Source organism: Lepidochelys olivacea, assembly GCF_965140295.1.
Source record: "Lepidochelys olivacea isolate rLepOli2 genome assembly, chromosome: 1".
In the NCBI taxonomy this organism is placed as follows: Eukaryota; Metazoa; Chordata; order Testudines; family Cheloniidae; genus Lepidochelys; species Lepidochelys olivacea.
In genome coordinates, this window is record NC_140411.1 from 49440015 (window position 1) to 49456027 (window position 16013).

General features: G+C 43.6%; 1 protein-coding gene across 3 annotated transcripts in view; it reads left to right on the forward strand.

The window, feature by feature from the left end:
• FRY (FRY microtubule binding protein) overlaps positions 1-16013 on the forward strand; it is a 320853-nt gene that overhangs the window by 30591 nt on the left and 274249 nt on the right. For 2 of the 3 annotated variants that reach the window (XM_084635516.1, XM_084635517.1), the window contains exon 1: positions 6579-7355. The exons of the other annotated variant lie outside the window; for it this stretch is intronic. In XM_084635516.1, coding sequence (XP_084491642.1) covers positions 7286-7355 — 70 coding nt within the window. In that variant the 5' untranslated portion in view covers positions 6579-7285. Of the gene's footprint in view, positions 1-6578; positions 7356-16013 lie in introns of those variants that run through there. 3 annotated transcript variants of the gene reach the window in all.

The following is a 16013-nucleotide window of genomic DNA, read 5'->3' on the forward strand; positions in this document are numbered from 1 at the left end:
TCATGGTGGATCCCAGGGTTCAAGGAAGCAATGGGGGTAGTAGCCATAATGGTGAAGCTTGCTGCTTCCGATCCACTCAACTTCCAGCCAGCTGGCTAACTAAGAGCTTGTCTACTACACTTTAAATACTACAGTGGCATAGCTGCAGCACTTTAGTATAGACACTACCTATGCCATCTCCCTGAGGGCGGAGCTAGGTCGATAGAAGAATTTTTTGTTGACCTAGCTCTGTCTGCATGGTGACTTAGGTCAGCTTCCCTAAATTGCTCAGCAGGGTATGGATTTTTCCACATCCCTGCACAATGCAGCTGGGGTGATCTAATTTTCTAGTGTAGACCAGCCCTAAGTTTAAGAACCCCACAGAAGAGTGATGGGTGGAATAGCCCAACCTCTCATTATTCTGTTCTATTAGGCCAAGGGTCGGCAACCTTTCAGAATTGGTGTGCTGAGTCTTCATTTACTCACTTTAACTTAAGGTTTCGCATGCCAGTAATACATTTTAACGTTTTTTAGAAGGTCTCTCTCTATAAGTCTATATATTATATAACTAAACTATTGTTGTATGTAAAGTAAACAAGGTTTTCAAAATGCTTAAGACGCTTCATTTAAAATTAAATTAAAATGCCGATCTTACGCCGCCGGCCTGTTAAGCCCGCTGCCAGCCTGGGGTTCCGTTCACCTCGGCCAGCAGCAGGCTGAGCAGGACCCTGGCTGGCAAGGGGCTGGCAGCCAGAACCCCAGACCGGCAGTGGGTTGAGCGGCTCAGCCCGCTACCACTCAGCTCGCTGTCGGTCTGCCGGCTCCTGCCAGCCAGGGTCCTGGCTGCTGGCCCCGCTCAGCCCGCTGACGGTCTGGGATCCTGGCCCTGCCCACATGGAGTGGGTACCTACCTTTTCCCTGGTTCTAGCCCATTCTCTTCCTCTCTCTCTGCACTGAGATGAGGGTGGGAGTGCGCTGAGCACAGGGATGGGGGTGAAGGAGCAGGCTGGGGGTTGGGGTGTAGGGTCTGGCCAGGAGCTAGAATGAGGGAGGGGGCTCAGGGTTGGGGCAGGAGGTTTGGGTGTGGAGTGCTTACCTGGGCAGCTCCCATCTGGTGCGAGGGGTGCAGGTGGGAATGTGTGTGTGGGGGGGTGCAGGAGCTCCCATTTGGTGCTCAGGATGGGGGTAGGAATGTGGGGGGTGCAAGAGTCAGGGCAGAGGGTTTGGGGGGGCTAGGGGTGTGTGAGGGGAGTGCAGGAGTCAGGGCAGAGGGCTGGGTGTGTGTGAGGGGTGTGCAGGAGTCAGGGCAGAGGGCTGGGTGTGTGTGGGGGGTGCAGGAGTCAGGGCAGGGGGCTGGGGTCGTGGTGGTTGCAGGGATCAGGGCAGGAGGCTGTGGTGTATGAGGGGGGGTTCAGGGCAGAGGGCTGGGGTGTGTGTGTTGGGGTGTAGGGGTCAGGGCAGAGGGCTGGGGGTGTGGGCTAGGGTCGAGGGGGTGGTCCCAGCCCCCTACCCAGAGTGGCTCACGGCAGGGGGCTGGAGGGGATATGCCCTGATTCCACCCCCCGTCCCCGTCCCCGTCGCTGTCGCCACCTCTTGTCCGTCTCCTCCCTGGAGCAGCGCATGCTGCGGCTCCACTTCTCCCCCTCCCCCGCAAGGGCAATCAGCTGATCTGCAGCAGGGAGGGAGGGACAGGAATCTAGCACGCTGGGGGAAGAGGCCGGGGAGGAGGGAGCTTGCCTGCCCTGCAGCAGCAGCCGGCAGGGCGGGGGTGGAGAAGAGCAGGCCAGAGCGGGCAGGATTTTTAATAGCACGCTGCTGCCTGCCGGTGTCCCAGCCGTCAGCCCCGCTCAGCCCGGGCCTGGGTTCGGCAGCGGGCTGAGCAGGGCTGGTAGCTGGGACCCGGCAGGCAGCAGCATGCCATTAAAAATTGGCTTGCATGCCGTCTTTGGCATGCGTGCCATAGGTTGCTGACCCCTGTATTAGGCCTTAGTTCTAGGGGCTAGGAACGTTACACACTGTATTATGAACTCCATTATGTTTGTTTTGTGATATAGTAGATTTTTAATCTGCTTTCAAAAACTAATGAAATGAAACAGTTCTTAGAAGAATCATAATGTAACAAAAACTAAAAAAAAAAAAGTCTTCTCCAACTCTATTGGTTATAATTTTGAGAAGTGTGTTGTCTTTTAGTTGTCTTTTGTCCTACAGTATAGTCAAAAAAGTATAAATTTATTATACTGATTTAGAAAGGTGTATTGCTATGGGGAAATCATTAATGTGGGTTAATATAGTTTGGAAAAAGAGTCTGGAGATCTTAGAAAGTAAATATATGATTCAAAATATAGACAGTTGTTTAATTTCTCTACAACAAAATACATCATTATTGTGCTGTCACATATTCCTATCTCTCCTCTCCTTCAACGTGCCAGCCTCCATCACTTTCTTGTCCGCTTCCCACACGAGCACCTTTATACTTTCTTCCATGCTACCCTTTACTCATAGAATTCCCTCTCCAGATTAATTCGTAAAGCCAGTATGCAGGTTCTTGATCTTCTTGATCTTTCCTCAAGACCCACTTGCACCATGATGTCTGTGATAGTTTACGAACTGATAATACCTGTGCAGGTACTTTAAATAAACCAGTAGCTTAAGCATGTGCTTCACTGTTTTGAGGATCAGGACTGCAGGGCCCAGACTAACACCTTGAATGATTAAGCCCTAGATCAGACTCCAAGCCCTAGATCGGCCAATCCAGAGTACCAGTTTTATACTACAACAGCGTATTAGACAGTGCATATGTCCGCTGACAAATACAAACACTATGGTTTATCAGTGGGGATCGAAACAAGGTAATTAAGGACCAAAAGCACAATCCCCTGCTACGCGAACTAAAGGAACTCAAGGATCAGTTTTAATTATTAGTAGCTGCCACTAGAGGGAGATACATTCAAGTACACTAATCCACTGTATTACACATACACAAAACTCACAAATCTAGTTTATACTTAGTTTGCTCCTGTGGTCTGCTTCACACGTGGTCCTGAGAGGTAGGGTGACCATACGTTCTGTTTTGGCAGGGACAGTCCCCTTTTTAAGCCCTGTTTCTGACATCCCGACTTTTTTGGCAAAACTGGGCATTTGTCCTGTTTTGCTAGGAAAGTGGGGCACGGAGGAACATTTGGGGTGGGGGGGGGTAAGCGGCAACTTTTGGAGGGGGGGATAGGAGCCTGGATGATGTCTCTGCAATGTCCTGCCCCTCCAATCAGGGAGTAATGGAATGTCATGTGCTCACTCTGCCACCCAATCCATGGGCAACCCAGCTGGTGAGTGAATGACCAGGTCCTGCAGCATCTGCTTGTGCCAGGGCACCAAAGATGGCATGGCCCTCCCCGCAGACCCCTCCCCCCGAGTGGTCCCTGCAGCCCCCACCCCGGCCTTATGTCCTCCCCATCCACCATCCTTCAGAGCTGGTCCCCAAAACCCTGCACAGCCACCCCTCCCCCACCCCAACAGGCTTCTTTTCTTCTCCAGTCTGCGTCTAGTAGCCCACTTCTGCCACATCCCAGCAGGGGCACCATTTAAGGAGGGCATCTCCCCACCCGACTTTTGTACCACTGGCTGGGACCAACTCCGCCACCCTCTGGTCCTCCATCACTTGCTCACTCCTCTCACCAGCCGGGAGTGAGCTGCCCCCTGTCATTCACTCCTCTTCCCCCTCCCCTCCCCAGCCAGGAGTTGGCCCTCCCAATCTGAAATGGTGGCTCTGCATCCCAGCTGTCCCCCACTTCTCCAGGGCTGCTCTCTGGAATCTCCTTGGTCCTTCCCATTACCTGGAGGCTCCTTCCTGAACTTTTGCTGTGCCAGCACCCAGAGGGGCATCACACTGCTAAAATGGATCATAGTCCAATAGCTTCACCTCCTGGCTGTGAGCCCTGGCTACTCACACCCACACACTCACACCCTTCTTTGCTGCCCAGATCCCAGCCCATACCCATTCCTCTTCCCTCTTTTCCCATCTCTGCTACTTTGCTCTATTGGGGGCATGGAGGAACGTTCGCAGGAATGTGAGAGATGAGTAGTAACGCCAGGCAGCTCAGGCCAGCCTTGCACATCCCGCTTTCAGTTTAGGGAAATATCATCACCCTACTGAGAGGCCTCCCCTGCTTCTTGTGTTTAGCCTCAAATTGCACTTTCTTTGTGTTCAGAATGTAAAAGTTTTGGCACCACATAGTTCTCTCCACATTAAAGCTAAAATGAGCTTCAGAGATTGTATCTGATCAGGCTGCAGGCCTGTGCTGTACTCCCAGCTCCATTTAAGTGGACCTGTTTTAAGAATTCCTTTAAGTATTGCTCAGAATATACAGTTCTTAACTGCATACATGTCTCTTTCTCATAAACAGTAATCACAAAGATTTAAACGTACTACGCATTTTTCCATTCTTTTTCTCTTATCGGGTAATTATTTTTGAAGACTATTTTCAAAAGTTTAGTAGGAGAACATCTGGTTGTGGTGATCACAGTAGTCTGTGCATAGACAGAGTACTGATCATGAGAGCATCATTGATTTTCATGTAGGGCTAGTCCCCTAAGCCTCCCATATGCTGAAGACCATTTCTACTGTTGGCGCTCTTCCAGATGGTAGGTAGTCCCTTTTCCCAAGACTCCTGGATATCTGCTCTCCGAAAGGCCTGGAGAGCACAGGAAGTGGACAAGACAGCAGGAGTATAGCGGCTGGCTTGAAGGCAGTTGTACATGACTGAAATGGGCAATTTATCATGGGTTATCTGTGAAAATACTCAGATTCTTGATCTTTTATTTTCTTTTTATGGTAAAAAAATGTTATATTAGGACTCTTTATTTTAAACTCACGTGTACTAATATCCACGCTGTCATAGACAAAAACGTGTACATTTCCACGGTATGCATCCGATGAAGTGAGCTGTAGCTCACGAAAGCTCATGCTCAAATAAATTGGTTAGTCTCTAAGGTGCCACAAGTACTCCTTTTCTTTTTGCGAATACAGACTGCGAATATGGCTGTTACTCTGAAACGTGTACATTATGTTACTGATATACTGTGAATACATAGGGCTCTAAAATCCATCCAAAAAGAGTTCTTTTACACCTCAGGAGTCTGCATTGTGCTAATCAGCTTTTCAGCTAATGAAATACATAATAAGATAGTGAGATATCAGAAATTAATTTAATGTGGAAGAAAGCAGAACCAATGTATTTTTTAAAGATGTTAGCCCAGTTAAAGCCAATTTGGGGAATTTCTTTTGGATCTGAAGTAGAGTGCGGCTGTTACTGCCATTTCAGCTAGTTGCAGCTGTTTCAGGAATGTTTCGGAGATGTTGCCAAAAATGTGCTGTTATCTCTAGTTGTTCTAATATTAGAGTGAAATTTATATTGAAAAACATTTAAATAGGATCAAAATACATTTAAATACATCTTCAAATCTGGTGTTTCATATTTTAAGTTGCTTTAATAATAAGATTCAGTATGATTTTAACTGGCTATACTTGATATATTTTTCTTTTAAATAAGTAAATCAGAAGTTGAACTCTGATGTGATTGTTAATTGAGTGGATCATGCTATTTGAAGCATCATTGATAAAAGAATAAATATCAACTAACAGTATATAGTAAATCTGATTTTAACAAAAGGTTGAATACAGTAAAATAAAGGACTGTAATAAAGTAGTGGAATAGTTGTTTCTCGGGTGGTTGGGGTTTTTATCAGGCTGACGAGTTTGTAAACATTCCTGTCTTGACTGAGAAAGCTCAACAATGCCTTGAATTGTCGCTATAGTTCATCTTTGTATTTTCTTCTGAGACCAGTAGGCACAAAGTAAAAAGGTCTTTTTCTGTGTGTATTTTTACATTTGATGAAAAAAAAAGTATAGTTCTAGAATGATGATTTTTATTGGCTTTTCCCCCAATACTCTATGTATTTTATGAAACATTTCAGTGTAATTATGCATTTTTCAGAAGAAAACAATCTGATAAAATGCATAGCAATAGGAATTTAAATCTGAAGATAAAATTTTCTGTACACTTGAACCAAGTTTCTGAAAATCCAACAGTTCACAGTGTTGTTGAATGAATCCACTACAGAGATGCTATATGTCTGTTTAAACATTATAGGACAGTACACTATTTATTCCACTAGGTGAGAGAAGAAATAATGTAAAACTACGCAAACTGAAATCAGGAAATATGATACCAAGAACTCAGGAAGCAAAAAGCCACTGGAAAACTGATACTTCATTATTAGCAAATTGTGCATACTGATGTATTGTGATTATTAGAAAATTTTAAGAAATAGGTAAATTGTAGCTAGTAATCAAACTTAGTATAGAATATGCAGAGGGTGAAATAAGCAACTAGCTCCTGGTTTATTTTCCAATATTAATTCAGCTTGCTGTCTCTTATCTTATAAAAGTCTAACTCAAGACAAAAATGACATCAAACTGAGAGTCTTCTTTAGCTGCGAAAGACGAGAACAAACAGCCATTTAAATGTCTGGTTGTTGATGCTCTGCAAGTGCTTCCCTTCTGCAACTGGGCTGACTGATGGGCTTTTTTAAAACGTCACTGCAATCAGATAGAAGGGTGCAGCTTTGCTTTACCGCAGCATGATGCAGTTGTGTCTAATACAGTGTGTTGTTCTTGGAAACAGACTGAAGGGAAGCAGCTGACCAGACCATTAGAGGTTTTTCTAAAAAAGAAAAGAATAACAAAACCTGTGAAATTCCTTAAGCTGCAGAAGAGACATTCTCAGTAGGGCTTCAAGTTGATACTCTGTTTGCTTGCCGGAGGAGGTGCATACGATCAGTCTATCAGTCTCTAATGGAAAAAGCCTTCAGACAGGCAGATTGCACGCTATTAAAGGCCAGCTCAAAAACCCTTCAAGGAGACATTCTAACTGTTTATACAACAGCTGCTTTGGTACAGTATATGTATTAAACGGAGCCTATGGAAAAGGTGCAAAAATCTGATTCATTGTGGAATGGAGTACATGAAAGCTCCTACTGAATGTCTGCAGGGTGAAAAAAAATACAGCAAATAAAGCTAAGTACCAGCCCTGAAGGAGGAGCAGAGGACAAGCATCTCATGGTGTGTTGTTGTTGTTATTGTTGTATTAAATGTGGGCTTACCTACCACGGAAGAAGTTGATCTGCAGAGACTTCATTTCCTCTTCTGACCCCTCGTTTACATCACTAACTGGTGACAGTTACATCTACATACTAGTACCTGCCACTTCAACTGCTCAGAATTATAGAAGCCTCTTTGTATGCAGCAGACATGGCTAGCCAGCAGGATTCAGGCTTCTTTGAAATCAGTATCAAATATTTACTGAAATCCTGGAGCAATAGTGAGTAGCAGAAGAGTAATATTTTAATATTGTACATTGATTGGTAAATAGTAAGGATAACCTAAATAATAAAATCTTAAATTTACTGTATGTTTGTGTTATTAGTGAAACAAATAATTTTTGATTCCTTCTTCTATAAAAACAAAAATGTCACAGATTTAAATAGCTTTCATTAACTGCAAATATGGCAATGAGATTATACTAGGTTTTGCTTGATTGAACTCTCAAGTTAGGCTGCTTTCAGGCTCTCTGAAATAGCACAGTGGTAGTGCATTAAAACAGAATTTCCTGCCTAGATGTTTGTTTGATTTGTTCAGGCTTTATCTAAATATTTTAAGTGCTATTTAATCAGTGGGGTGTGGCATTGTTCTGAAGTATTTTGTATTTGTTTTAGCCTTGTATCATGTGAACAAAAAATGGGCTGCTTATGTTCCAGATCTGCAAGTCATCACTGTAATATTGTAAAAGCCAGAAAAAAAAATCAATTAGGTACTTACAGGTTTGTTTCTCCCCCCGCCCCCTTCCTTTATGCTTTAAATTCAGATTCGTTTGAAACATTAGTATCAAAAATGTATCAGGGTGTATATCTAACCCAAACTTGAAGCTTTATACAATGTAAACAAATGAGATTATAGTCTTCTTTAATTATTTCTCTATTCATAATGCTAATAATTTATCACTGTGTATATCAATCAGTCTTAGTTTTCAGGAATGCATTGTAATATAATAATGTATTATGATGTATAAGATCTCAAAGTAGAGGCAATGGTTGTAAATATAGTCACATTAGAATTAGGCCTCTAGATTCTTACTTCTGATACAGATTTAATTTTTATTTAAAATATATATATATGTTGTATTCTCTTTTCGCATTAGCTACTGTTAGTAGTGGCACACTCAATACATTAACAGTTTAAAAAATATAGAATACAGTCTCTCTGGAAAAATCCAATTTGGATTCATTACTGCATACGTAACCATCATCCCAATATCTATAATTAAATAGCTCCTGAATAAAATGGTGTGTTAGATACTATAGTATATAAAATTATACCTCTGCAGACATTGTTAGTGACTGACATACATCTGATAACCAGTTAAGAAATGTAAAAAAACCCTAAATATGTGTTGCACTAGGATATCCACTTCTAAATGATAACCATAGAAACCATGTTTTTTCCAGGTCAATTTCAACCATCGGGCTTGTCTGAATCAGTTTTTCTCCCACAAGTGTGAAACCACTAGGGAATAATACTGTTACCTAAACAGTATTTCTTGATTTGCTATAATCCTAAACCATTTTGCACACATTCATTACGTTTAGAATCTATGACATAAGACTTAGATGATGAATTTAGTATTATTTTGCTTTTGAACTATTAATTGTTTAAAGGAAACAAAAGTATGTGTTGTAACAATGGGTGTCATAACTAATTACAGTCAGTGTTACGAAAATAAAGAAAAATAAATCATTTTGAGGGTAGGGAAATTGTCATAAATGGATCCTGTTTCTTTTTTTAATTATATTAATAATAAAGGCCAGGTGATACTAGCCCTTACATTTTTTAATCATAAGAGGTAAGAACATAGCACTGTTACAATATTATGAAGACGGATATAATTTTTTTTAATTTCTAAATTGCTGATACCACAGATTTTTTTCCTAGGAAAATATTTTGAAATAACTAATGCATTCCTAAACTGAAATTAGAAGTCCTTAAATGAAATTCTGCATTTTTCTCTGTTTTAGAAAAATGAAATTGATATATGAAGTATCACTTTTTCTGCCATTCCTTCACAGATAAATGTGGTGTTCTCTACTGTACTTGGATTAAACATTGAGGAAATCCAGTCAGTTAATCCAATTTTATTTAAAGTTGTTGTCGGACTATCTACCTGCAGTCTGAAAGGCTGTTTATGAAATTGTACATATTTTCTGTGGTTGAACAATAAACTATTTGATCAGAGAATTTTGTGGAGTTCAAAAGATTTGGGGCTCTATTAAACTCTGTTATGTGGTGGGTGGAACACCCCCTTGCTTGAAAACTTACTGCTAAGGTTCCATATTCATGCACAGGAACGTGTTTTTCAAAATAAGAGGTGATGTGTGTCTGCATAGGTGAGCACAGAATCAAGCTGTTAGTTATGCTAATGTGTTTGCCCAAAAGAAATACTTCTGAAAATACTATTTTAAAAGAAAAAAAACATAAAGGCTCTGCTTTGTAATTTACCAAAATGGTAGTGGTAGTAAAGGTCCTATTAATAAAAGTTTCCGTAAACTGGCATTTAATAGAAACAGCAAACATAAATATTGGTTGTCTTTCTTAAGGTTTATTAGTCTAACGAGACCAGTCATTCCTGCTGAAGCGTATTAAGGTTTATACAGAGCATGAACTTTTTCTTAATGGACTGTTTAGTGCACAATTACCCATTCTGTTGCATGGTATGGTGTTAGTGTCCAACTTTGCTATCTAAGGTCTTCTGAAATGCAATACTACTTTACAGTTTCATGAAGCGGCAAGGTAGGATTTCTACCTGGCATTCCAGAGTGCTTGCTGAGGGGCCCATCTGTCATGCTCACTGGCTCACCGTGGTCAGGTGAGGGAACCAGCTTATATTTATTTTAGGTGTTTTTATGCACTCATAATATTTAGGCTCAGCTTGGCAATAGCATGTTGTAGATGGGTAAACACGGCTGCTTTTTGGAGCAGCAAAAAAGTGCATTCAGTGGTATGGCTCCTTTGCATTCCCCCATATGTGGCTGAAAGGATCAAAGGCAGAATTTTGCCCTAAATATGTTAATGAAAGACTGAATTTCAAACAAAGCTGGCAAATATTCCTATAACTTGCCAGATTGACAGTGCTTCCATTTGCCACTTTTCACATATAGGAACAGCCGTAGATCATAAACGCAGTACATATTATTATTTTAGAAATTATGTTAATAAAATACCAAGGCCCAGATACTCATACCCTTACTCATGTTGAATAGTACCTTACTCCAAGAGTAGTTGCACTGAAATAAGTGGGACTACTCCTGGACTAAAATACTAAATGTGAGCAAGGGCATCAGAATATCGTTTGTAGATTTATTTTGTGGTCGTGTCCCAAACCCTGTATTTTTAAAGAAATTATTTAAATTAATGCAAAGAATATATGTAACAAGAAGGTTCAGTATTTTAGGCTGGTCTGTCAGTAGAATATTTGCTTTGTAAATGGTTGTTACATCTTGGATTTATGCTTAACTTCTCATCTTTTCAGAATAAAAAAAATCTGTAGATAAGGGATCTTTTTATAGTCTACAGGAAGTGTACACTATTAAATATCCAAACACAAATTCATATTTTTGTACTTTCTATATTAGACTACCAGTTCAGTGTTTTCTTCCTTTCCTACTCTGTAGGAGATTCAGAATGATGCAGGTAGATGGCTTCCTTCCTCTCGCTACAATTCAAATATTATGTGAGCTGCTACAGATTGTTTTGCAATGATTTCATTTTCCTCAATATAGATTTTAAGATGGCTTTTATGAATTATAAAATGATAGATGGGACACATTTTGCATAGCTAACATTTTGGTTCATAGAATCATAGAATATCAGGGTTGGAAGGGACCTCAGGAGGTCATCTAGTCCAACCCCCTGCTCAAAGCAGGACCAATCCCCAATTAAATCATCCCAGCCAGGGCTTTGTCAAGCCTGACCTTAAAAACTTCTAAGGAAAGAGATTCTACCATCTCCCTAGGTAACGCATTCCAGTGTTTCACCACCCTCCCAGTAAAAACGTTTTTCCTAATATCCAACCTAAACCTCCCCCACTGCAACTTGAGACCATTACTCCTTGTCCTGTCCTCTTCTACCACTGAGAATAGTCTAGAACCATCCTCTCTGGAACCACCTCTCAGGTAGTTGAAAGCAGCTATCAAATCCCCCCTCATTCTTCTCTTCTGCAGACTAAACAATCCCAGTTCCCTCAGCCTCTCCTCATAAGTCATGTGTTCCAGACCCCTAATCATTTTTGTTGCCCTTCGCTGGACTCTCTCCAATTTATCCACATCCTTCTTGTAGTGTGGGGCCCAAAACTGGACACAGTACTCCAGATGAGGCCTCACCAATGTCGAATAGAGGGGGACGATCACGTCCCTCGATCTGCTCGCTATGCCCCTACTTATACATCCCAAAATGCCATTGGCCTTCTTGGCAACAAGTGCACACTGCTGACTCATATCCAGCTTCTCGTCCACTGTCACCCCTAGGTCGTTTTCTGCAGAACTGCTGCCTAGCCATTCAGTCCCTAGTCTGCAGCAGTGCATTGGGTTCTTCCGTCCTAAGTGCAGGACCCTGCACTTATCCTTATTGAACCTCATCAGATTTCTTTTGGCCCAATCCTCCAATTTGTCTAGGTCCCTCTGTATCCTATCCCTGCCCTCCAGCGTATCTACCACTCCTCCTAGTTTAGTATCATCCGCAAATTTGCTGAGAGTGCAATCCACACCATCCTCCAGATCATTTATGAAGATATTGAACAAAACCGGCCCCAGGACCAACCCCTGGGGCACTCCACTTGACACCGGCTGCCAACTAGACATGGAGCCATTGATCACTACCCGTTGAGCCCGACAATCTAGCCAACTTTCTACCCACCTTATAGTGCATTCATCCAGCCCATACTTCTTTAACTTGCTGACAAGAATACTGTGGGAGACCGTGTCAAAAGCTTTGCTAAAGTCAAGAAACAATACATCCACTGCTTTCCCTTCATCCACAGAACCAGTAATCTCATCATAGAAGGCGATTAGATTAGTCAGGCATGACCTTCCCGTGATGAATCCATACTGACTGTTCCTGATCACTTTCCTCTCATGTAAGTGCTTCAGGATTGATTCTTTGAGGACCTGCTCCATGATTTTTCCAGGGACTGAAGTGAGGCTGACTGGCCTATAGTTCCCAGGATCCTCCTTCTTCCCTTTTTTAAAGATTGGCACTACATTAGCCTTTTTCCAGTCATCTGGGACTTCCCCTGTTCACCACGAGTTTTCAAAGATAATGGCCAATGGCTCTGCAATCACAGCCGCCAATTCCTTTAGCACTCTCGGATGCAACTCTTCCGGCCCCATGGACTTGTGCACATCCAGCTTTTCTAAATAGTCCCTAACCACCTCTTTCTCCACAGAGGGCTGGCCATCTACTCCCCATGCATGATGTCCAGCGCAGCAGTCTGGGAGCTGACCTTGTTAGTGAAGACAGAGGCAAAAAAAGCATTGAGTACATTAGCTTTTTCCACATCCTCTGTCACTAGGTTGCTTCCCTCATTCAGTAAGGGGCCCACACTTTCCTTGGCTTTCTTCTTGTTGCCAACATACCTGAAGAAACCCTTCTTGTTACTCTTGACATCTCTTGCTAGCTGCAGCTCCAGGTGCGATTTGGCTCTCCTGATTTCATTCTTACATGCCCGAGCAGTATTTTTATACTCTTCCCTGGTCATATATCCAACCTTCCACTTCTTGTAAACTTCTTTTTTATGTTTAAGATCCACTAGGATTTCACCGTTAAGCCAAGCTGGTCGCCTGCCATATTTACTATTCTTTCGCCACATCGGGATGGTTTGTCCCTGTAACCTCAACAGGGATTCCTTGAAATACAGCCAGCTCTCCTGGACTCCTTTCCCCTTCATGTTAGTCCCCCAGGGAATCCTACCCATCTGTTCCCTGAGGGAGTCGAAGACTGCTTTCCTGAAGTCCAGGGTCCATATCCTGCTGCTTACGTTTCTTCCCTGTGTCAGGATCCTGAACTCAACCAACTCATGGTCACTGACTCCCAGATTCCCATCCACTTTTGCTTCCCCCACTAATTCTTCCCGGTTTGTGAGCAGCAGGTCAAGAAAAGGTCCCCCCCAGTTGGCTCCTCTAGCACTTGCACCAGGAAATTGTCCCCTACGTTTTCCAAAAACTTCCTGGATTGTCTATGCACCGCTGTATTGCTCTCCTAGCAGATATCAGGAAAATTGAAGTCACCCATGAGAACCAGGGCGTGTGATCTAGTAGCTTCTGTGAGTTCTTGGAAGAAAGCCTCATCTACCTCATCCCCCTGGTCCGGTGGTCTATAGCAGACTCCCACCACTACATCACTCTTGTTGCTCACACTTCTAAACTTAATCCAGAGACACTCAGGTTTTTCTGCAGTTTCGTACCGGAGCTCTGAGCAGTCATACTGCTCCCTTACATACAGTGCTACTCCCCCACCTTTTCTGCCCTGCCTGTCCTTCCTGAACAGTTTATAACCATCCACGATAGTACTCCAGTCATGTGAGTTATCCCACCAAGTCTCTGTTATTCCAATCACGTCATAATTCCTTCACATCACCAGGACCTCCAGTTCTCCCTGCTTGTTTCCAAGGCTTTGTGCATTCGTATATAAGCACTTGAGATAACCTGCTGATCGCCCCTCATTCTCAGTATGAGGCAGGAGCCCTCCCCTCACAGACGTTCCTGCCTGTGCTTCCTCCCGGTATCCCGCTTTCCCACTTACTTCAGGGCTTTGGTCTCCTTCCCCCGGTGAACCTAGTTTAAAGCCCTCCTCACTAGGTTAACCAGCCTGCTTGCAAAGATGCTCTTCCCTCTCTTTGTAAGGTGGAGCCCATCTCTGCCCAGCACTCCTCCTTCATGGAACACCATCCCATGGTCAAAGAATCCAAAGTCTTCTCTCTGACACCACCTGCGTAGCCATTCGTTGACTTCCACGATTCGACGGTCCCTACCCAGGCCTTTTCCTTCCACGGGGAGGATGGATGAGAACACCACTTGTGCCTCTAACTCCTTTATCCTTCTTCCCAGAGCCACGTAGTCCGCAGTGATCCGCTCAAGGTCATTCTTGGCAGTATCATTGGTGCCCACGTGGAGAAGCAGGAAGGGGTAGCGATCCGAGGGCTTGATGAGTCTCGGCAGTCTCTCCGTCACATCGCGGATCTTAGCCCCTGGCAAGCAGCAGACTTCTCGGTTTTCCCGGTCAGGGCGGCAGATAGATGACTCAGTCCCCCGGAGGAGAGAGTCCCCGACCACCACCAACCGCCTCCTTCTCTTGGGAGTGGTGGTCGTGGAACCCCCAACCTCAGGACAGCGCATCTCATGCCTTCCAACCAGCGGAGTCTCATTCTGCTTTCTCCCCCCAGACGTATCATCTGGTCCACTCTCCGCAATGGTACCTGTGGAGAGAACATGAAAGCAGTTAGTTACCTGTGTCTGCGTTGCTGGAACCCGGACATTCCCCCTTCTTCTTCTGGAGGTCACATGTTGCCAAGCTTCTTCACTGGCCTCTTGGCTCCGCTGTACAACCTGCTCTAAATCTTTAGAGCTTTGTGCCCGTAGAAGCATATCCTGACTTTCCTTCTGCTCCTTTTCATAGAATTGCTTCAGCAAGCACAGTTGTTTCATCATAAAGGTCACATCTTTAGGAATAATGATACTTGCTTTCAAGGCAATAAGACTTTGGAATTCTCTGCCTTTGAATGTTGGAGCCTTATCTCTATACATGCAATTAATTTAAATTCATACCGAGGCTTTACTTGTTCAAAGTTGAATTTTAATTATTTTTGGTGCTACATTTTGTGATATGTAGAAGTGAAAGGTCTATGTATATGTGACAAAGTGGGAAAGTTCTTAGTGTTTTGTCTGAATACTGTGTGCATGCCTCAATTTCCCCTATGTGTTACTCAAGTATCTAGGTGGGGGACAAGGGTGTGTGGTCATTGCAGAGACCCCAAGAGGGCAGGTGTGACTGATGTCTGGCTACCTGGGCACAGACAATGGCTGACACTCTGTATCCTGGAAGTTGATATCTAGGGTCCATCCTCTTCAAGAATCAGCTGGAGGTACTAGAAAACAAAGTGCGAGGTACAGGTCAGGTGACCTATTTGCTTGGAAAAGAGACAAAGGAAGGAGGTGGGACAGCAGGTTGTGACCAAGGCTGGGCAGCTGAGAGCTGGTCAGTCTCCTGCTTTGGGACTCGGGGACAGAGCTCTAGGCTCTGGATTTCCCCCCTCCAAGATGGACTTTGGTGAATGTTCCTTATTTCTCTGCAACAAGATCTGTTCTATGCTGTGTTCCCGACAACTAATAACCACTTCTATTTTCCAAGCTGGGTGAGAGTCACTGCTGACTGTGGATGTGGGGTGCAGGGCTGCTTTGGGGGTTGGGTAAGGCTTGTCTAGGTGTCCCATCCAGGGGCACTTATGTGGGCAACTCATGGTGTCAAAAGGGGTTCTGAATGCTCTCTGAGGCCAGATCCAGGAAGCACTGGAGCTGAGGAGGCTTGCTCTAGTGGGAGTATGCCCTGAGGGGAATCACACTGCACTAGAGTGCTGTATTTTTAAAAAAGGAAAAAGAAATGTAATGTAAAGTTATTTTGAAGACCAGCGTTGGTTAGGGTGGCTTTGATGTACTAAGCATCAGTGGCACACTGTGTCCTATCTGTTTTTAAAATAACTTTCACTACTGGTTGGGGGTTCTTATTTTACCGTTTCGGAGGGGAGGAGGAGGGGGTTGTCTTTTTTGTCCCATGTGGGTTGTTTTGTAAATGCATATGTGGAGAAACAGCACAACAGTGTTAAGTGCAGAAATGGCTAGTACTTGTACTGCTTTGAGGAGGATCATAACATGGTATG